Source organism: Marmota flaviventris, chromosome 16 (assembly GCF_047511675.1).
Source record: "Marmota flaviventris isolate mMarFla1 chromosome 16, mMarFla1.hap1, whole genome shotgun sequence".
In the NCBI taxonomy this organism is placed as follows: Eukaryota; Metazoa; Chordata; class Mammalia; order Rodentia; family Sciuridae; genus Marmota; species Marmota flaviventris.
The window spans coordinates 27,496,003-27,518,189 of record NC_092513.1 but is presented as its reverse complement, the minus strand read 5'-3'; the positions used below and the strand labels follow the sequence as shown (position 1 = coordinate 27,518,189).

Below are 22,187 nucleotides of genomic sequence, written 5' to 3'. Positions count from 1 at the left end.
AAATAGGACTGGGATATGCCTCATCAGTCAAGTGCCCCTGAGTTCAATCCCCAGTACCAAAACAAAAATAAAAACAAAAAACCTTTATGAGGAGTTTCATTGAATTTTTTGTTTATTTGTTTGTAGTCCTGGGGTTGAACCCAGAAATGCTCTAACACTGAGCTATATCTCCAACCCTTTTTTTTATTTTTTTATTTTTACATTTGTGAAGACTGCTTTTGATTTGGGGCTTGTTCTAAGCATCTGAGTGCCAAGGAGAACCAGCCACTATGAGACAGCTGACTTTCTAGTGCTCTTCCAAGAATCCTTGTGGTTTGTGGGTTCAGAGCAGTGACATTCTGGAGGGGTTTGGCCCCTGTGACTCCAGGGTGAATGTAATAAGTGTGATGACATTTACATTGTTTTCAGTGACTTCTCTTTACTTGACTTTTCCCCCCTTTTAGAGGGAAGGAGAAGACACTAAAAGCTAAATGACTTAAACAGGGGGGCCATGTGTGTGTTGCTCATGAGCACGCCTAAATGTAGATGTGTAATAGCTATGAAAGACTTTAACCAAAGCAGAAAGAATCATAGGATAATTAATTAAGGGGAAATGCCCTGTTCAAATACACAAGGAGTGTTTCCAGTCAGCTTCTGGTTGTAGGATCCAAAGAGGTCAAGCTGAAATGACACCACACCCACCAGTGTGCTGGCCTGTCACAAGGCCTGGTTTGTTTGTGGTGGTGTCATAAAGAGGATTCAAAGGCCTCAGAAACACAATCACCAATCCCAGTGCAACTTGACTATGTGAAAATTAAAATTTCTTACCTTTATGTTATTGATAGAGCAAACTGTAGTCATCAACCAAAGAATAATCAGGGTCATCTACAGAGGACAGAACATAAAACAGCATTCTAACTGTTTTTTCATGATGGATCTTAACTCTTTTCAAACCAAGGTACTCTACTTAAAGATTTGGGTGACTACCTTTTTGTAAGGAGAAAATGTATCTGGCAATGAAACCTATAACTGTCATGACTACAAACCAGAGAACATTCTAGAAGTCCCTATTATGACTTCTTCATCCAAGTCTAGATATTAGTATCTGCAATAAAGCCATCTTCAAAAATTTACAAAATAATACTCTATTATCATGTATAACTAAAAAGAACAAAAAAATATACAAAATTAAGTCCCATATAATCAACTGGTAATTATAAGAAAACAAGAAATAAATTAAATCAATATATTATTCAAAGATTTGATTTCAGCACTATATATTCATCAGTCATTACATTTTTTACTGAGCCATCAAACACAAAGTTATTTTCTTCCCTCATTCCTTTGAATGCTGGTAGATAACACTTTTTTTCCTTTAAATAGTAAATATTTTTAAGGACCTACTATGTACCTAGGACTATATTAGGTATAGGTAGGGTTTCAAGAGAAGATAAAGTGCCTGTCCTCAGGGATCTTGTAATTATCCAGGGGGGGAAAAAAACTAACAAAAAAATGCTGAGATGTGTGGTTCTTCCAGAGGAATCCTAGGAGTTCAGAGAAAAAGGGGACTACCAGTGTGATCAGTGAAAGATCCCACTATGAGCAGTGTACAAAATATATAACATTAAGTTACATACTTTCAGATATGTTTACCTTCCATAAATGACATGTCTGTGTAATCCAAAGGGGGGAATTGTATCACATGATCCAAGCTGAAATAATCTCTGATAAAATTGTCTTATAATAAGTTTCTTTTGGTTGCAAGTGTACACAGTAATTCATTAGGCTTTTTGTTGGTCTATTTACTAAATAATAATTGTTTATAATTATAATTATTTTATTTTAAAAAAATAGAGATTTCTATAGTTCTTAAGAGACAAAAAGTCCTTTATAATATTTTAAACATTCATTATTGCTTCTATTTTAATTCATTTCTGATATCAATTTATTATAAATTCTCAAATAATAAAACTATGGTTTCACTCTATCTAGTTTTCCACAACCCTAATAAAAATTTATCATTGTTTGTTAGCCCTTTTATACAGTGGAAGAACCTCTAGAGAAAGCTTCTACATCAGAACTCCAACAGGTTGATCATCAGGCTTGAGAATTTTAATCACAGGACTACACAATTAATTTTTAGCCATCAGATACTGTAATGTCTCTGTCTCCCTAGTCATTGATGTTAACCTTCCCTTTTCTCAATATTTCCTAACCCTCTAGCCTTTGTTACATTTCCTGCAACAATATGATGTTCTCTTTCCCACTGTACTGAAAGTAATAGCAATACAGTCAAAGTGAAAGTGTTTGTGTGCAGGTTTGAAGATCTCAAAAGAAAACGTTTCTTTTGTCACTTTAGTTGTTAAATTCTCTTGGATAAGCTATAAAATAAACCACCAATTACCAAATTCCACTCTGTGACAAACAGTATTACCATGAGATTCTAATACAAGTTCATCCTCTTGGGAATTCAATCCTATTTAATCCCTTCTTACCCCTTATTTCAAAATTTTAACTCTTCAATCTTAAAGAAAACCTGACCTAAGAATTTCAAAAGGCCTTTCTTGATGGCTTACCTGGTACACTTTTAGGAACTGGGAGAGGTCCTCTCCTGTAAGAAATGAAAACCAAAGTCCTTCACATAAGTTTGTGTTATTGTCATAATTTCCTGCTTCATACTACAAGCACAGTATACTCTAATCAGCTCAGGTTTTTGCACTAAAGGGCCAAGAAAGCTCAGATGAGGCAGATGATCTGCAGCCCTGACCTATTGAAATCTGAGGTGCAGACAAGATATGGTGCCGAGGGGCAGATGCATAGTGGGTAGGGATGCAGGGCCCTGCCCCTGCAACCTAGGCTGGCAGGATTAAAACCCCAGCTATATGGGCAAGATGTACCGGTATCCTTGTTCATCAGCATCTTCTTACGTAGACAGAAATACTAACAGCTCCTACCTCATTGTAAGGATTAAAACTTCTAGTTCACATTAATTATTGTGAACAGTGCCTGGTGTTCTTAAATACGATAGTGAACATGCAATCCCTCCCAAACACTCCCCATGTTTCCTACAACTTAAACAGAAAATTCAACAGCTTAGACTTCTAACTGACTTTATATAAACAGAAGTTTCTCTTCCTTCAGGATCTATAATATGAGAGGCAGCAAAATTTTCCTGTTAAGGGCCCAGTAGAAAATGATTTACTGTTTCTGTCACAACTCTCTTCAGCTCTAGTGGAAAAACATAAACAAAATATAACCCACTAAGAGTGGCTGTGTCCCAAAATGTGTCTCTACATGAACACTGAAATTTGAATCTCATAGGATTTTCACATGTCATGAAATAGAATCCTTTTGATTTTTTTTCAGCTATTTAAAAATGTAAAAACTTAACTCACAGACTCTACAAAAACAGATCAGCCAGGCATGGTGGTGCACACCTGTAATACCAGAGGCTTGGGAGGCTGAGGCAGGAGTCACAAGTTCAAAGCCAGCCTCAGCAAAAGTGAGGTGCTAAGCAACTCGGTGAGACCCTGTCTCTAAATAAAATACAAAATAGGGCTGGGGATGTGGCTCAATGGTCAAGTGCCCCTGAGTTCAATCCTTGCTATCCCCCAAAAAATAAGTAGACCAGATTTGACTCATAGGGGTCATAGTTTGCTAACTCCTGCTATAAGATACATAAAGGAATAATAGTGATCACATTCAGGCAAGACATAGTCCTCCTTGAACTATGACCAATAAAATCCACTTAGCACTTGTGCTCAAAGCGCTGTTTCTAAAAACCTAGCAACCTCGCTATGCAGAGGCAATGATAGATCTGTTCCAACTGTCATGTCTTTACATGATAAATACGCCCATTTCTGTTTGTCAATTAAAAAATAAACTTTAAAAATAGACTATGCTTTAGAACATTAATAATAAAAACATTTATTAGAAGTATTTTCGTCATGTGAAAGGCAGCTGGTTGTTACCTTGCCAAGTTAGGCCCTGTGGTCTTTCCTGGTGGGGCAGCATTCCGCTGCGGGCAGTAGAAATTCTCATACATGATGGGTGCTAGGAGAGTCATGGAGGAAGGAACCATTAAGAAGCTGAAGGCTGGATCTGGAATGTCCCCCCAAGGCTCATACATTACAGGCTTGGTCCACATCCTGGCACTATTGGGAGAAGTGGGGCCCAGGAGGACACCTTGAGGTCATTGAGAGTGTGCCCTTGGAGGAGATTGTGGACCCTGGTCTCTCTTCCTTCACTTTTTCATATCCCAGCTGGGAGGAGAGCCACTTGTTCTGTCACATGCTCCCCCCATGATGTGTTGTCTTACCATAAGCCCAAAAGGAACCAGCGAACCAACCATGGACTGGAACCTCAAAACTGTGAGCCAGAATAAACCCTTTCTCTTATAAGTTCCTTTATTTCAGTCAGTAACTAACTCAGCAGGTGCCTTACATTCTCAATGACATCTGACAGGAAAGACTAACAGAATGGCTTAAACAGTTCTCCCCATCCCAGCCTCCTGTCCCCCTTCACCTGGTGGAATCTGTCCAGTTTTGCGTTGATTCACAAAGTACTCGATGTCCTTCTCAATGCTGCACATTTCTAAAGTTTTACGAACTTGTTCATACATCTAACAAAAAGAAGATGAATCCTTAGATAAAAGCAGGTCAGTGATAATTGTAGCAGAGCTCCTTTAAGAAGGAGGTTTGAGCCAGTCATGGTTGGGGGTTGGGGGGATGCACACCTGTAATACAAGTGACTTGGGAGGCTGAGGTAGGAGGATCACAAGTTCAAAGTCAGCCTCGGCAATTTAGTGAGACCCTAAGCTACTTAACAAGACTCTGTCTCAAAATAAAAAGTGAAAAAGGGCTGGCAATGTGGCTCAGTGGTTAAGAGCCCCTGGATTCTAATCCCTGGTACCAAAAAGGAAAAGGAGATTTGAGCCAGGCATGGTGTCACTCAGGAGGCTGAGGCAGGAGGATCACAAGTTAGAGGTCAGTCTAGGCCATTTAGCAAGGCCATGTGTCAAAATAAAAAGGCCTGGGAGGTGTAGTTTTAGTAGTAGAGTGCCCCTGGATTCAAGCCCCTATAGCACACACACACAAAAAGAGGTTTGATGAATGGCTGACTCCAAATTTTTAAAAGAAACAAAAAACATTCCCAGGTCCCAGACTAATATAATGGTTTTTGTGAATATGTGCTATTCAATTTTAAAAAAAATATTCCAGGAAATAAATGTATCTTTATGTCAAGACAAAAATTTAGGCTGTAAATTGTTTTTTTTTTTAAAAAAAAACTAGATACAAAGTCCCATGATACAACACCAACACCACATACAAATACAATTGCCTACCTTGAAGAAAAATTTTTCCATTCAATTCTAAGGGTTTTCTGGGTGTTAAGACATTCTTTTAAAGTGAGTGTGTCATCTAAGTGAGGATAAGAATGGCTATTTCTCAGCAAAGAAGTTTGCAATAACCTGAGGTGATGCTCTGAGATCTGGGGACCTGAAATGACTGTGCACAAGTAGATCCTAGACAATGGTCATGGAAATACAGGTGAAGAACATCTTCAGCCCTGCAGGGACCCTCAGCCTGGGCACAGGTCAGTCTGCAATACTTGGTGCTATCCTGAGTGACCTTATTACAGACTGCAGCAGTCTCTGGGACTCACATTCATGCTGTGACATCTGTCTTCCATCCATTAAGCTGTCTTTGGGTTCCCTTCTCTGCTCTCCTGCCTTAATTCTGAATGTCTTAATTAGAAAGTCATGGATCAGGAGTCAGGCAGGTTGCATGTTTTTCTGGGCCCTTGTATCAAGTCAATGTGTGGCCTTGGGCAAGTCACTTTGCCTCTCTCCACGGGAGCAGGGAGAGAGGATGAACTAATAAGCCCCTGGGGTTCTTTCCATCTAATGAACCCAGTACACAGAGCCACAGTCCTCCGTAGAACCTCTGACTTACATCATCACTTTTGACACATTGTTGTGACAGCTGATTCACATGTACCCACAGTGCATTCCGGAAGAAGTTTATTCGTTCACATTCTTGAGCCTCCAATACCTACAGAAAGACAGTTATTTGTACACACATATGCAGACAAAGGAGACATCCTTTAGACTGGATGGGACTTAAATAGTGTCAACCTTCAATTGTCTGTAAGCTTATTGTCTCATGGGGTACTCCCCCACCACCACCACTGAAGAAGCTCAGTACTAACAACTTAAATGGATCCTGATACATTTTAACATAAACAGGGCTAGATAGAGTTCTGAAGGTAAGACATAATGATGACCAGAGACAACAGTGTTCTAGCCTGAGTTCCGGCAGACATTTCCAAATGCCTTATGGACATGTCCACCCGTGTAGCCTGCCAGAGCCCCCATGCTCCCCTCCTACTAATTTGACAAGCAAAACTGTCATAATTATTGAAGCTAGTTGATGAGGACGTGGGGGCTCTCTTACTTGTTTTTTGTCTTAGGGTATGTTTAAATTTTTCCATAATAAAAAAAAGTTAAAATAAAAGTCACTGCCTAAGCAACAGTGTTTGGGATATAAGCAAATGCCAACTTTTGAAAAATCAAGCTATTCAACAAAGTGGATGATGTTCTATGCAACAGTAAGTATTATATGTATTAACATTTTTTAAAACATTGAATGCCATAGCTACTACATTTTTTAGGCTTCTTGTAATACAAAACTTGAGCAAGGTACAGTGATGCACACCTTCAGTTCCACTATTTGGAAGGCTGGGACAGATGGATCTCAAGTTCCAGCAACTTATCAAAACCTCATCTCAAAATTTAAAAAGAGGAGGTGGGGAGATGAAAGGACTGGGGATGTAGCTCAGTGGTAAAGCATCCCGGTTTCAATCCCTACTACAAAAAAATAATTATAATATAAAACTTGAAATATACACCAGTAGAGAGAATAGTATAATGAGTCCCTGTGTATCCATCATCAAACATTTATCAACCCAAGACTCATTCTATCTTACTGGTATCACTACCAACTACCCTACTACCTGGGTATTTTGAAATAAATGCATTATTTCACCTGTATTTTTATTACAGAATATTTCATATAGAATCATAGAGAGCAAAATAGTGAATACCTGCATACCAACCACCCAGCTCTGTCAGAATCTTGGACCATATTTTTTTAAAATATTTATTTTTTAGTTGTAGTTGGACACAATATCTTTATTTTACTTATTTATTTTTATGTGGTGCTGAGGATGGAACCCAGCGCTTCACACATGCTAGGCGAGTACTCTACTGCTGAGCCACAACCCCAGACCATTTGGGGGCCATATTTGCATCAGATTTTGGTGAACTCCCTGTGGGACTTCCCCAATGTCTATCATTTCTTCAGTTCCCCAGAGATGACCTAGATATTATCATTCCCGTGCAGATTTCAGTAGTACATCTGCATCTATGAAATGTATGTGATATGACTTGGCAACTTTTAAATCATATAAAAATGGGCTCATTCCAGTCTTTTCATGAGGGTGTGGAGTTAGAAAAATAAAGCAGAAAAAAGTCCTTTAGTGGTGACATAGTGACCAACAGTATCAAATAGTAGAGAGAGGTCAAAAAACAAACTTTAGAAACCACAAAGGCCAGGCTTGGGTGTAGTCCAGTGATAGAGCACTTGCCTAGTTTTGGGTTTGACCATAGTACCACAAACAGTAAAATAAAAAAGTGAAATGGGGGCTGGGGCTGTAGCTCAGTGGCAGAGTGCTTGCCTAGTATGCTAAGGTACTGGGTTCCATCCTCAGCACCACATAAAAATAAATAAAATAAAGGCATTCTGTCCATCTACAACTACAAAAAAAGTAAAATGAAATGGTACAAAGACCCCACTGGGCCTCACACCAAGGGGATCTTTGGTGACCTCTGAGAGAGGAGGGAGCAGCTGCAGGGAAGCAAACCTTAGGCTGAGACAAGGACTAGAATAGAACTTCAAAACTCACAGCCAGGGCTCAGCATTGGAGAGAATACAGAGGGTAACAAAAGCTGGTGGAATGTAAAGCTAGGAATGATGGAGTTTGCATACAAGACAGCAGCCATTCATGTTAAAAAGAGCTGTGCCCAAAGGGGTGGGAAAAGGCCAACTAGATGGGATGAGATCTTGACAGGGCAGGGAGCCACCCTTTTTCCCTTCTGATAGGAGAAGGGGAGCTATTGATCAGTGGTTCTCATATTGAATTCATAGAAGTCACCGGACCCCGAGTTTCTGACTCTAAAGGTCTGGGCTTGGTCTGAGACTCTACATCACTAACAATTTCCCAGTTGATACTCATGCTGCTAGTCCTAAAACCACACTTGGACAACCACTGGCAAGGAAACTTCCAGACAAGGGGACAGAAACTTGAGGAGGTTTCTGGATTATATCTTTTAAATTTTTCTGGGAAATCATGAGGTCATGTGCTGAACATGAAAGGGGGGTACTGGTGAAATTGGAAAACAACTTCAAAGCCCGCTCACCAGCTGTCTGCATTTCCCATAGAACCCAGCCAGTACGGGCAAGGCTCTCAATGTTCATTAGTAGACTCAGCCAACCATTCACCAATTCAGCTGGTTCTTGTCTGCACTGACCAAACCTTAGACTAAAGCTCCGGATAGAATTGGACAGCATGGTCAGGATGAGGAGGAAGCTGAAAGATGAGGCCTGGAAGAAAGTATTTTAGTTCCTTCCCTTCATCACTGAAAGTCCTAGTTTCCAACACCCTCAAGCTTTTAGTGGAATGAGAATTGGGGTGCTATAATAAGAGGCAGAGTCTACAGGTTGTAGGCAGAAGGCATGCCCTGAGCAGCTTCCGGTTCCGGTTACCTCGCAGGCTTTGATGTGCTCACTCTTCCAGTCCTCTCGGACCTTATCCAGCGTGTTGACGTGCAGCATGTACGCTTTGTCTGCAAAAGAAGAGAGGAGTGTCACCTCAGACTTGAAAGGCTCATCAGACTTGCATGGAGTTGAAGAGTCCCCAGGAGCTCTGAACTTTGGAAGACCAAAATTACATCTTTCACCCTCACAACCTCTTGGTGAGATAAGCAAAGATGGGTGTCACTTTCGTTGAACACTGAACCAAACATTGAGCAAGAAATGCCCCAAGAAAGAAGTGAAAGCTGAAGAGGAACCTCAAACAGGGTTTCCTTTGTCTACTACAATGGTTTCCATCATTTTCATTTCCAGGAAAACCATCAGACAAGAGATGCAAAAGAAACTCTCCTGAGTCCCAAAGGAGCACTAAGACACTTTTAGTTTGGATTTAGAGGCTTCCTAAGTGACGCTCCTCATAACATGTTGTCTCCTGCAGGATATTCTGGGAAGTGGAAGCCTTCACAAGCACCTGATTAGATTTCTGTGCAACTTGGCTGATTCTTCTAAAGCAGATAAGGACTACCAGGGCTGAAACAGGTTTTTAGATAGATGTCCCCAAAAGTCAGTGCACACCTGATTACAGAGCAGCTACCACATGTCTCCCCCCACCCCACCTTTCACTCAGTCCTCACACAGCAAGACCTCAGCAGACAGTGGCCAGAATCTAGGCCTGACCTGGGGTCTGCTCTTCCTTCCTCCCCTCACCAACATCCCTACATGCCTTGCCCTACCTTCCTTCTTCACTTCTGACGTTTTGATAATCCTATTTTATATACATCTGTTCTCAGTTGTAAAAGTACTTTTCTCAGAGGTTAGGATAACACAAACCCCACCACCCACCCTTCCCATCCGTGGGGGCAGCGCCCTCACCAGAGTCCTCTACTGCAGTCTTGGAAGTTGCCAGTTTCACAAAGAGCTGTGGGAAAGAAAAGAACAAGAGATCAGGAACACTGGACCTGGCAAAACAGATGTAAAAGCAATGACTTTGACTAGATGAGACTAGTCCCTCAGGAGCAAATCATTCAACCTGCTCTTTAATCTTCTCACCCTTAGAAAAGAATCATAAAGCATCTTGCCCCTGCCTTCCTAAAGACATGCTCCTGCCCTCCAGCTGACAATCTTATACTAATATTTTATAAAATTACATTTCTAATCCACCCAAGCAAGAGGCGGCCTAACAACAAAAAATCCAGGAGTTGAGTTTTTAAAAAGGTGAACAAAATCAGACCTCTAATGCCACCTCTTGTTCCCTTATGGCCATATTTTGCTAGTTCTTTTCCCCAACTCCAAAAATGGGACAAGGGTTTTTCTGGGTCAGAAGATCGTCATAAATTAAGGGAAGATATTGCCTTAACCTTAGGGTACAGGTCCATTTCTAAATTAAAATTCTTAGGCCCAGTGCAGTAGCAGACATCTGTAAACCCAGGTACTTGGGTTTATGAGGCAAGAAGATCACAAGTTCAAGGCCAGCCTGGGCAACTTAACAAGACCCTGTTTCAAAATTAAATAAATAAAAAAGGGGCAGGGAACATAGCTTGGTGGTCCAGCATTTGCCTAGCTCATGTAAAGGCCAGGGCTCAATGTCCAGGACCACCAAAAAAAATTTTTTTTAAGCTGGCTTTAAACTGATAGATGTAAATCTCAGATTTATCATGTTGTGGGCCCTCCTAGGTACCTTTTCTTGTTGCTTTTGGTTTGCCATGTTGGCGCTCCGGTGGACAGCCTGCTCCGCCTCATCTTTGTCCCGGCATTTCTGCTCATAGATCTTCTTTGCCTTTATTATAAATGAAGAGAGGGACGAGACAGGTGAGCAGGCTGTAACCTTGAAAAGCAGCTGCCCCAGCCCACCACACCCAGCACAAACAGAGCACTCTGGTTAACACTGTGACCACCACTAGACCGTGGCTCTCAGAGGGCAGATACTTTTTCTTCTCAATCTTTGAAAGGTCTCTCTAGCTCTAGCCCTCTTTCAAATTGCGGATGGAGTGGAAATTCCATCAAGGAAATAATAATTCCTATTAAATAACACAAAGTGCATGAGCTCTAAAAATTGACAGAAATAAAAGATGGAATTTGAAGTAGGCAAAATTAAAATATTTATGGAACTCTAAGATGTGTAACCCAACATTTATATGACATTCATAATCAGAATTTATGTGCAATCCATTTGGTCATTGGTACCAATTCATTCTAATTATGTCTCTGTATTCTAATATGCTGTACAACTCTGGACGGCGGGAAGGGTACCAATGCCATCATCTCTTTCTCCTTGGTATAGTCATGTTCCTTTTTCATTTAAAGAATTTTGCTTTACATAATTTGCATGGTCTATTCTATGCCATCCTTACTATCAGTATTACAGAAACAGTTCACAAAGAATAATCATTAGTCAACCTAGAACTAATTATCTGCTTCAACTATGGAAAGAGCCTTAACTTGCCTAAACAGAGCAAAGCTGTGAACTGAACAATCAGCTAATAAAGTAAAAATGGTGGGGAAAAACACTTGAATAAGAATGAAGACCACCCCACACTTCTTAGTCCTTGTTTGGCTGGTGAGTCAGAGATCAAGTACTGGAGGTTCAGGAATAGGTTCAAATCCAACCTTACCACTGTCCACGGGTTCTTTTCCTTTTTCTTTTAGAATTTTAGCATTTATTTCCAAAAATGGGAACTTACCAAATACTGCTTTTTAACTTACTTTTCTAATGCATTGTGAACATGTTAGCATGTCAACAAATACCCTTCAATATAATTTTATATGGATAATTTGCTTTATAATAGATGGGTGTATTCTGACTTTAAATTTTTAGTGCATTATAGTTATACATAATTGTGGGGTTCATTTTGACATATTCACAAGTGAATATAAAATAGTTTTCTCCATTTAAACCCCAAGTACTACCCTATTTCCATATGTTCTTTTTTTAATATTTATTTTTTGGTTAGACACAATACCTTTATTTTGTTTATTTATTTATTTTTATGTGGTTTTTTGAGGATCGAACCCAGGGCCTCGTGCATGCTAGGCGAGCACTCTACCGCTGAGCCACAACCCCAGCCCCTCCACATGTTCTTTAATAAATTACTCGGTCTCTCTGTGCTGATTTCTCTGTCTATAAAGTAAGAATTTTATATATAAATACAATATATATTTTTCTCAAATGTGTATGAAAATGAAAGCAGATATAAATTGTATTTATATCTGCATACACACACATATATCTTTTATTTACTTATACATGCCATAATTTTCTTAACCAGATCTCTATTGGTGGGCATTGGTCTGGGTTCCTACTTTTTTATTTTTTTTTCTAGATTGTTATTGGTGCATTATAGTTGTATATAATGGTGGGATTTGTATTCCTACGTGCACACAATATAACAGTATAATTTAGCCAATATCATTTCTCCTTTCCCTCTCTCCCATCCCAGTTCCTTTCCTCTGCTCTATCCTTCAATTTTCTTGAAATCCACCTCTCCCCCCCCCCACACACACACACTGCTTTCTTTTCCTTTTTCCTCTTTGGCTTCTACATATGAGAGAAAACATAGAACACTTGACTTTCTGGGTTTGGATTATTTCACTTAACATAATGTTCTCAAGTTCCATCCATTTTCCTGCAAATGACATAATTTTTGTTCTTCTTTATAGCTAAAAAAAAATTCCACTGGGTATACATACCACATTTTCTCTATCTATTCATCCATTGTTAGACACCTGGGCTGGGTCCATAGTTTGGCTATTGTGAATTGTGTTGCTATAAACATGGGTCTGTGTGTATGGCTATAGTATGATGACTTTAATTCTTTAGGAGGAATACTAAGGAGTGGTAAAGCTGGGTCACACGATGGTTCCATGCTTCACCTTTTGAGAAACCTCCATACTGATTTCCATAGTTTTTGTACTTACAATCCCACCAACTTCCCACTTTTTATTAGACATAACAAAACTCTGATTTTATTTTGAGTAGTGTAAATTTATATATACAGGAAAAATTCCTAGAAATATAATTATCTGGCAAAAAAATAAAATAAACCTGTATCAGATTTCCCTCCAAGAGTGGTACCAAGTATATTTCTGCCAATAGTATGAGACACTACCTCACACTCTAACCAATATCAAGTTCAGCCAATAGTCTCAATCTTTTCTAACATTGAAGTAAAAATATTTCCATATTGTTCTTATTTACATATCTTTTACTATTACTGAAGTAGTTTTTCCTTTCTACTTCATGTATTTTATTACTTTCCTCTTGGAACATTTTTCATTTTAACTGATTACTAATAGCTCAGTGTATATTAGGAATAGTAACCTAATATATAAATTTATATATAATATATATATATAAATTATAATACTAATAATATATATAAATTTATATATTAGGTTACTATTCCTAACGCAATTAATGTTCCTTATATTGTGTCACAAATATTTTTCCCAGTGTTTCATTTATTATAGAAATATGTGTAAGGAGATTTTCTTTTTCTTTTACCATAGAGAAGCCTTAAGTTTTAATGTTGCCATGTTATTTATTTTTCTTTTGGGGGGCAGTGGCGGGAGTACTGGGGATTAAACTCAGGGCATTGGATTGCTGAACCACATCCCCAGACCCATTTTGTATTTAGAGACAGGGTCTCACTGAGTTGCTTAGTGTCTCGCTTTTGCTTTGAATTCAAGATCCTCCTGTCTCAACCTCCCAAGCTGCTGGGATTAAAGGTGTGCACCACCACACCTGGCTCGATTTTTCTTTATCTCCTTATTTTTAAATATGGCATGTTAAACAGTTTTTCTCTGTCAAAACACAATCTTTTTAATTGTATTTTTAAAGTCTACATACTATATTTAACCCTTCTCCAATTGTTGGTAATTAAATCATTTGCAATTTTCATTATTAGTGAAAATCATAGTATAAACATGTACATGCCTTTGCTTATTTGGGGCAATTCCTGAATTTAGATTCTTGGTATAAGATTTATGAGATATGTTCACACATATGGCTCCAAAAACATGTTGCAAAAGCATCTTTTTAAAAAGATTCCCCAACTCATACATTGCTGGTGGCACTGCAAATTGGTGTGACCACTCTGGAAAGCAGTATGGAGATTCCTTAGAAAACTTGGAATGGAACCCATTTGACCCAGCTATCCCCCTCCTCGGTCTATACCAAAAAGACTTAAAATCAGCATACTATAGTGATGCAGCCACATCAATGTTCATAGCAGCTCAATTCTCAATAGCTAAACTGTGGAAGCAACTTAGATGCCCTTCAATAGATAAATGGATAAAGAAACTGTGTTATATATACAAATGGAATATTACTCAGCTTTAGAAGAGAATGGAATTTTGGCATTTGCAGGTAAATGGATGGAGTTAGAGAATATCATGCTAAGTGAAGTAAGCCAATCCCAAAAGACCAAAGGCCTCATGTTCTCTCTGATAAGTGGATGCTCATCCATAATGGGGGGGCATGGGAAGAATGAAGGAACTTTGATTGGGCAGAGAGGAGGAAGGATGGTGAGGGTGCTTGAGGGCAGGAAAGATAGTGGAATGAGATGGACATCATTACCCCAGGTACATGTATGAATGCACATATGTTGTGATGCTCCATCATGTACAACAAGAGAAATGAAAAGTTGTGCTCCATTTGTGTCCAATGAATCAAAATGCATTCTGATATCATGTATAACTAATTAGAACAATTTAAAAAAAAAAGGATTCCCCAGATTTGGAGAAGATGGAGCAGGTATCCTTTCCCCATTCCTCCACATTAGTACAACCAAGATCCCTAAACATTACATTTAAAACAAACATCAGAACACTGAAAGGTAAGGCGGCAGACTGGCTAGTGACCCTGGGTTCAAAGATCAACCCAACAGTGAATTCCCTGGGTGTCTTTTTGCCTCATTTATCACAGATTACATGCTGAAGAAGCAGACACCCAGAAATACCAGTGATCACAGCAAAATAAGCCCAACAAAGCCGATTCTCTATAGCCAAAAAGACCAGAAAAGGGGCAGCCTAGTGGAACATGAAGATAACCATTCTACTGCAGCTAAACGCCAAAGAAAACACTGAGGCCCCACCTGAACACGTGCCAGCAAAGGCCAGTAGAGGCTGCCAAGAGGCACCTACTCCCCTACTCAGGCAGAATCCCTGAAGGACAAATGAAAACTGAGACTTTCATTCACATCAGGAGGTAACAAAGCCACACAATCAGGGTGCCAGTGGCAGCTATGTGGGAAGTTTAGACTTCCACCCACACTGGACAGTGCTGAGGTGGCCCCCACCCCAGGTGGTGGCAGAGGAGGTCTAATGAAGAATCAGTATTTCAACAACCCTCCAGGTCTAAAAGGGCCACACCCACTCTGTGAGGTCAGTAGAGAACAAGGGGGGACCTGGACTTGGACCCTCAAACAGCAGTGAAATGGCAGTGTCCCATCTGTCCCTGCTGGAAGGGTGTCAGAGGAAGCCAACTAACACAGAAGGTGGAAATAAGATCCAGAGTCTTGTAACAGAACTCCAGAATGTCCAAAATCAATCATATGTCAAGCATACCACTCATGCCAACAACAAGAAAGATAATAAACTGAACAAAAATAAAGGTCATCCATAGTTGCCAACATCAAGGTGACAGAGATGTCAGATTATCTGACAAAAATGTTAAAGCAGTTATTATAAAAGTATTCAGTACACAATTGTACATTTGAAACAAATGAAAAATACATAGTATTGGAAAGAACTAGAAAAGCCAAGAAATAGATCATATAAAGAAGAACAAGATGGAAATTTTAGAGCAAAACAAAAAAAAATCAATAACCAAAAAACAAAAACCTGGCGGATGGGCTTAACAAGAGAAAGACAGAGAATCAGTGATCTGAAAGAGAAATAGTAGAATTACCTAATATGCACAGAGAAGAAATAGGCTGAAAAAAAATAATAAAGAGCCTCAGGGACCTTTGGCACAAAAAGAAAATATCTAACACTCATGGAACTGGGATCTAGACCTATCTGAAGCTAAAAAAAAAAAAAAAAATTTAACCATACAGCAAGAAACCTTGGAACATTAGAAGGATAAAAAGAACATGGTAAGAAAATAGATAACTACAATAGTCTTCTTTCACTCTACTCCCCAGTTTTTTTTTTTTTAAACCAGAGATTGAACCCAAGGGCACTCACCAGCCGAGACACATCCCCAGCCGAGACACATCCCCAGCCCTTTCTATTTTTTTAATTTAGAAACAGGGCCTCGCTAAATTGTCTAGGGCCTCACTAAATTGCTGAGACTAGCTTTGAATTCAAGATCCTCCTGCCTCAGCCTCCTGAGCCACTGGGATTATAGGCATATGCCACTACACCCAGCTAGACACAAGTTTTTGCTTAAGAAATGCATTTCATATTTAAGCAACTTGGCTATAAAAGACATGGAAATTAAAGACATAAAATACTCCATTCTCTAATTAGATACAATTTTCTGGCCTACAAATAAACTATACTTTTTACAACCCATTGTTATTTCTTCTTCATTTCATAAGCCTCCTTTTTCTCACTGAGAGATGCGAAGCCCTGATTAGAGACAGAACAAGAGAACATAAATTAATCAATGACTTGGAATTCAGAGGGGGAACCTGCAGATGATGGCTACAGGGCAGGGCATTGGCAAAAACTGCTAACACTGATATGGCTCTATGTGTAGGTAGAAGAAATAATCAAGAAAATTATATTTTGATAAAGCTGTCTCTTTAATTGTGAGACTACTTGCCCCAGATTATTCAAAACACAGACAGTCTGGGGGGAAGTCATATATTCACCCACACTAGTTCTTCACTATATTGACATTATTCCTCATTTATCCATTGCTTCTAAGGAGATCTCCATCAAAGATTAAAGAAATACAGCAGAACAGACTCCTGCTCTCGTGTTACCGACACTTTTATGCCATGTCAGAATATCATGAAGATACATCTTACAAAGATGTAGCCATAGCCGGGTGCTGTGGCACATGCCTGTAATCCCAGTGGTTCTGGAGGCTGAAACAGGAGGATCATGAGTTCAAAGCCAGCCTCAGCAACAGCGAGGTGCTTAGCAACTCAGTGAGACCCTGTCTCTAAATAAAATGCAAAATAGGGCTGGGGATGTGCTCAGTGGTGGAATGCCCCTGAGTTTCAATCCCTGGTACAAAAAAAAAAAAAGATGTAGCCATATGTATGTTCTAATGGTAGAACTAATTGTATCCAGAGTTAACAGATTTGTGTAAAGCTAGAGTGAAATCCCTAGCAACTATCTTACCTCTATCTTGCCTAGAATTTTTTGTAAATTACTTAAAGGAGAGAAGGCTTTCACAATTCCCATATATCTTAAAAGATGAAAGTGTCACTCAGTGAAACAGGCAAAACAATCAAGATTCAAAATAACCACATAGTAAAAACTCCAGTACCACAAGATAAATGGTATTTTATAGTATGCATGTTTTTTGTGTCTTAACCTAAAATATTTAAATTGACTCGCTCTATTTCCCAAGGTTACCAAAAAGATAATACCATTGTATTTTCCACTATTTTGTTTCATTTTCAAGCTTTCCAAGGCCTTAAAAAGAAGGAAAGCCAAACTGGTAAAGACTGTTTCCCTTAAAACACCACAAGAATAAATAATAACATTGAGATTTTATTTGAATAGGAAGATATTCATACAAAGCACAGTATTTCAGAAAATGTCACCATTACAATAAATAGATAGATAGATAGATAGATAGATAGATAGATAAATGAGAAGCACAAGAGTATAACTCACATCCATGGTTTTCTTGAATTGTAAATTCCTTTGCTTATGGGCAGCATCCATGACAGTCTCTGTCTGTGAAAAAAAAAAGTATAAGCACTATTAATAAAAACAAATTATTATTAATACCAGCTTTTCTTGAGATCTAAGTGTTCAACATGGATCATCATTAAGTTCAACATGGACCACGGAGACTGGCTGATCACCTTAGAGCACTGCCTTTAGTAGAGTTCCTGAAATCAAGGAACTTTGAATTCAGAGAGGAATTTTAAAATTTTTACTAAAGTATCATTTATATTTTAAAGGGAATCTTTAAGCCAGGCATGGTGATGCCTGTGGCCCAAGATAGGTCTTATCTCCGAAGACTAAAGCAGGAGAATCACAAGTTCAAGGCTGGGAATGTAGCTCTAGGATACAGTGCCCCTAGGTTCAATTTCTAGTACTGAAAAAAAAAAAAAAGTCTAAATTCTGCAAGCCTATGTCTACACAGTTAAATTAGGGGCTTAAAAGCACTCATTTCTATGGCCTTCAATGACATACCCCTTACCAAAAGGTGCCCAGACAATATGCAGGGAAGAAGTGTTTGTAGGACAGCTGAGAAAAGCTGTCTCACCCAGCAAAGGGAAACCCCTCCATCAAGTTTACTTGGAAGTAATTTCTTCATTGTACTGATAATGATAATACTTTTATTAATCAAAAGAATGGTGCTAGCAATAAAGATGTACCTCTTGGACATAATCATAGTAGCTCCCATATATCAAGCACTTCTATGTTAAGCAGTTTTCATGCATCACAGCTCTAAGTACTATAATCTCCATTTCCCTGAAGATACTGAACTTGGCTAACTTACCCAAAGTAACATAGTCAGCAGGTGACAGAGCTGAAATCTGAACCCAGGAGCCTGACTCCAGAGCCCTTGTTCCTTATCATTACCCTAATCTACCATTATCCTTGTGATAGCGCTATAATACCAAAAATGTAAAAAAAAAAAAAAAACTATATATATATATATATATATATATATATAGAGAGAGAGAGAGAGAGAGAGAGAGAGAGAGAGAGATGCAACAATTCAAAATGAGCACTGACTTTGATTTTGTACAAAATGAAAAAAAATATATTGAAAATGAAATTCAAATGTGTTTCCCTGTGGATACATAAAAATTAAGTTTCTGTCCATTTACCATAATACACAAACATGGGTATTGTGATATTTGGATGGAATAATTGAGATGGCCTCACTTCAAATATGAGCTTTGTGGAGTACATGAAATTCCCTTGGGAGTGCCCCAAGGGGCCCTCAGAGTACCTAACAGTCTTCTTCCAGGCCAGACAAAAGAGAAGTGTCAGGAGGTGGCCATTCACCTGCTAATGTTGGAAGACAGCAGAGACACAGAGAGAAGGGCTCCAATATGAGCCCCACCTGGAAAGACACATTGCAGATGGCAGGCAAGGAGCTGTGGTCTACATATGTGACTACTTCCCTCTACCAGGTAGGGGATCTGGGTTGATTTATTTAATAATAATTCCTAATTTTTCCACGATACATGAGCTGATCTGTTAGTGATGTCATTCAATGCCAAGTTCCTTTTAATTCAAATATACACACTGCCAATCTTCCACTTGGAAGCTGCTACTGTTTTATAATTGGTGACCCAAGATAGATCTTTTTATCTCCAAGTTCTACACAGCACCTGTTTCAAGCACCTTTCAGGTGTTACAGCTTCCCCCACCAGCCAAACCTTTCCACTTCTTATTATTCCTCCCTCTGGCTTCAGGAATTCCTGGCATTTAAAAGTTGACAGGATCCTAGAAAGCAGCAATCCAACTCTAACCTGAGAAGCAGGATCCATGGGGTCCAAGAGATGATTTATTTTGCTGAGGGCTACTCAGTGAGTTAGTGGCAAGATTTCAGGTCCACCTCTGCCTGCTACACTGTCTTAAGTCTCCTTATGTCCATATTCACTTATAGGGTGGCCTACTGATGGTGACTCCAATGAATCAAATGTTCTCTTCCAGGTCTTTTTGGAGAAGTGTCTCTTCTAGGTCTCAGACTTCCTGTTTAGACTAAATTCAGCAGGAATTTGGGTGTGTTATGTGATTGATAACACAAAGGAGTGCAAAAACACCATCATCCCTGCTATGTAGGCTGGGAGGAGCCAGAGGGAGGGGAAAAGGAGGAAGATATTTTCAAATGATCCAAATAACCCTGTAGTAAATTACTGAAGTGGCTACTTTGTAAATATCAGTTGTCTGAGTGAGAAGCCATTTCACTCACACCACCCCTGCCCCAGGTTTCTAAAAGAAACCAACCGATAGTTCTTCAATAAAGAAAGTGGAAATGGCTTAATTTCCAAGAAGTGGAAGTCCCAAGCATGCAAACTTTGACCATCAAAAAACAAGAAGTTAGTACGGAAATGTTCTTTCTAAAGTTTAATTTTTTTCAATCAAATATCTAAACACAGAAGTGGTGCAAGTCCAGAGTTCATGGATACAAGTAATTACAAGTTTCTTAATGAACTTTGGACTTGTCAGAGCTCTGAAGGTATTTTCCTGCTGTAGAGGGAACTTGGATGATAGCAGCTAATTGAGCATATGCTACTCTATTGCCTAACAGAATTCAGAGCGTGTTTTTCGAGCTATAACAATTTGGTCTGTGCAAATTGTTAGGAGGGGAAGTTTCAGAAACCTTGCAAAATCAACAAAACCCTCCCTAAAAGGGCCAGGTCTGTCAAAGACACTTGAGAACATGAGGAAATGTCACTTCATCTCCTCAGAGTGGAAATCATGTGTGCATACTCTTGTGGTCTAAGGCTTCTTGCTTCTGAAAAATTGTAATTCCTCTAGAGAGGTGGCAGGGGCAATGTCGAGCACAAGAGTCTGGCCATTCAATGGGTGTGATAAATGTGCTATTTTTGCTCAGGAACAGGCTTGGCCAGATGCACCCCACAAGCCTGACTCATGAAGCTTGAGGGAATGTATGAAAGGGTTTGATATGGTGTTCCTTAAATATTCATGGTACTTCCCTTAGAAGTACAGGCTGTGAAGTGGGAAGGGGCAGCAGTATGCTAAGATAAGAGCATTTCACAAAATGACCATAATTGCAACGCAGGCAGGCCCTTAAGATACTGCTGCCTGGTTGGGCTCAGTGGCACGGGCCTGGAATCCCAGCAGCTCCGGAGGCCGAGGAGGGAGGATCTCCAGTTCAAAGACACTCTCAGCAACCTGGCAAGGCACTAAGCAACTAAACAAGACTTTGTCTCTACATAAAATACAAAAAGGGCTGGGGGATGTTGCTCAGTGGTTAGGGAGCCCGTGAGTTCAATCCCTGGTACCAAAAAAAAAAAAAAGATACTGTTGCTACCCAGACACCAGACACCAGTGCTATCAAGGAAATCAGATCTAGATTCCAATTGCTGAGATGGAGGTAAGGGTAGAATCAGCCTTAATAGTTTGTTTATTGGATAAAAATACTTCAGACAATCTCAGGGGACCATGAAAAACCAGGATACAGAAAGGTTCCAACAGGACCTCCAGAAAAGGTGCAAGAGGTCACCAAAAGTCCCTGCAGAGATGTCCCAGAGGACCTGGGGGGAATTAATCTTTGGATGCCAGAGAGGAAAGCCTTTGTCTCACGTGTGAGGCCAGGGCTCCAGTTTTGAAGCCCAAATATAGAAAGAAATTCTGGAAGGGCCATACTTGACTGTAGGTTCAAGTATGAATATACAAGCCTTTCAGAAACAAAATAAAAAGGAGTCAGAAATGTGGTTGGTCTAGTCCAAGTAATACTTTCATATAAGTCTTGGGCTTCTTTTCTATAACTTCCCAAACATTTGCCAGTTTTATTAATTCTTGTTTGCTCCCATCTCCTTCCATATAGTTAGTGTAAATTCTGGCAATGGAAAAGAGCCTATGCAATGTGCTCCAGAGATTTAAAAAAAAAAAAAAAAACTTGGATTTCCCAGTGCCCCAGTTTCTCTGTTTGTAAAATAGGAACATTCGACTGCATGATGGACTTCAGAGAGAGCATGAGCTTCCTCCACTACTTCACCCTCCCCTTGATGCTTTCCCCTGAAGTGTGGTCTGGAAGCCCTCTGGCTGGAATTTGTCAGGAGCCCCCCTCCAGCAATAGTTTTAATATGGCAGCAGATCTGAAAGAAGAGGAATGCAAGCTAGACTCCTGAATCCTGCAAGAATTTCCAAAAGGAGGATTGGTCTGGAGTCCAGAAACAGTGCAGAGGCACAGCCACCTAGATGGAGTCCAAGTCCCCCAAGGGGACTCCAGTAAAGAAGTTCTCAGGTTAGAAAGAACACAACTATGTGGAGTAGAGCTAAGCTAAGCTGAGAAGTTTAATGACAGACAAACCCAGAGGTTTCTACAGAGCAAGGGCAGCATTTGAACACATGCACAAATCCAACCTTTTTCCGTTGTTGCTTTTGCTTTTCCCTGAAATCTTCCATCTTCCTGGCTTCCTCTCTTAGAGTCTGTGCAAGATGAATGTGACATTGGGCCACATTGTCTACTTCTGCAAAAAGAAATTTTAATAAAACAAC

General features: G+C 39.5%; 1 protein-coding gene across 1 annotated transcript in view; it reads right to left on the bottom strand.

The window, feature by feature from the left end:
* Pstpip2 (proline-serine-threonine phosphatase interacting protein 2) overlaps positions 1–22,187 on the bottom strand; it is a 69,815-nt gene that overhangs the window by 4,010 nt on the left and 43,618 nt on the right. The window contains exons 5-14 of the mRNA XM_027935691.2: positions 22,053–22,159; positions 17,646–17,708; positions 10,528–10,626; positions 9,723–9,768; positions 8,805–8,884; positions 5,934–6,032; positions 4,504–4,600; positions 3,951–4,032; positions 2,556–2,590; positions 808–864 (exon numbers count right to left, since the gene is read on the bottom strand). Coding sequence (XP_027791492.2) covers positions 815–864; positions 2,556–2,590; positions 3,951–4,032; positions 4,504–4,600; positions 5,934–6,032; positions 8,805–8,884; positions 9,723–9,768; positions 10,528–10,626; positions 17,646–17,708; positions 22,053–22,159 — 758 coding nt within the window. The 3' untranslated portion in view covers positions 808–814. The remainder of the gene's footprint in view (positions 1–807; positions 865–2,555; positions 2,591–3,950; positions 4,033–4,503; positions 4,601–5,933; positions 6,033–8,804; positions 8,885–9,722; positions 9,769–10,527; positions 10,627–17,645; positions 17,709–22,052; positions 22,160–22,187) is intronic.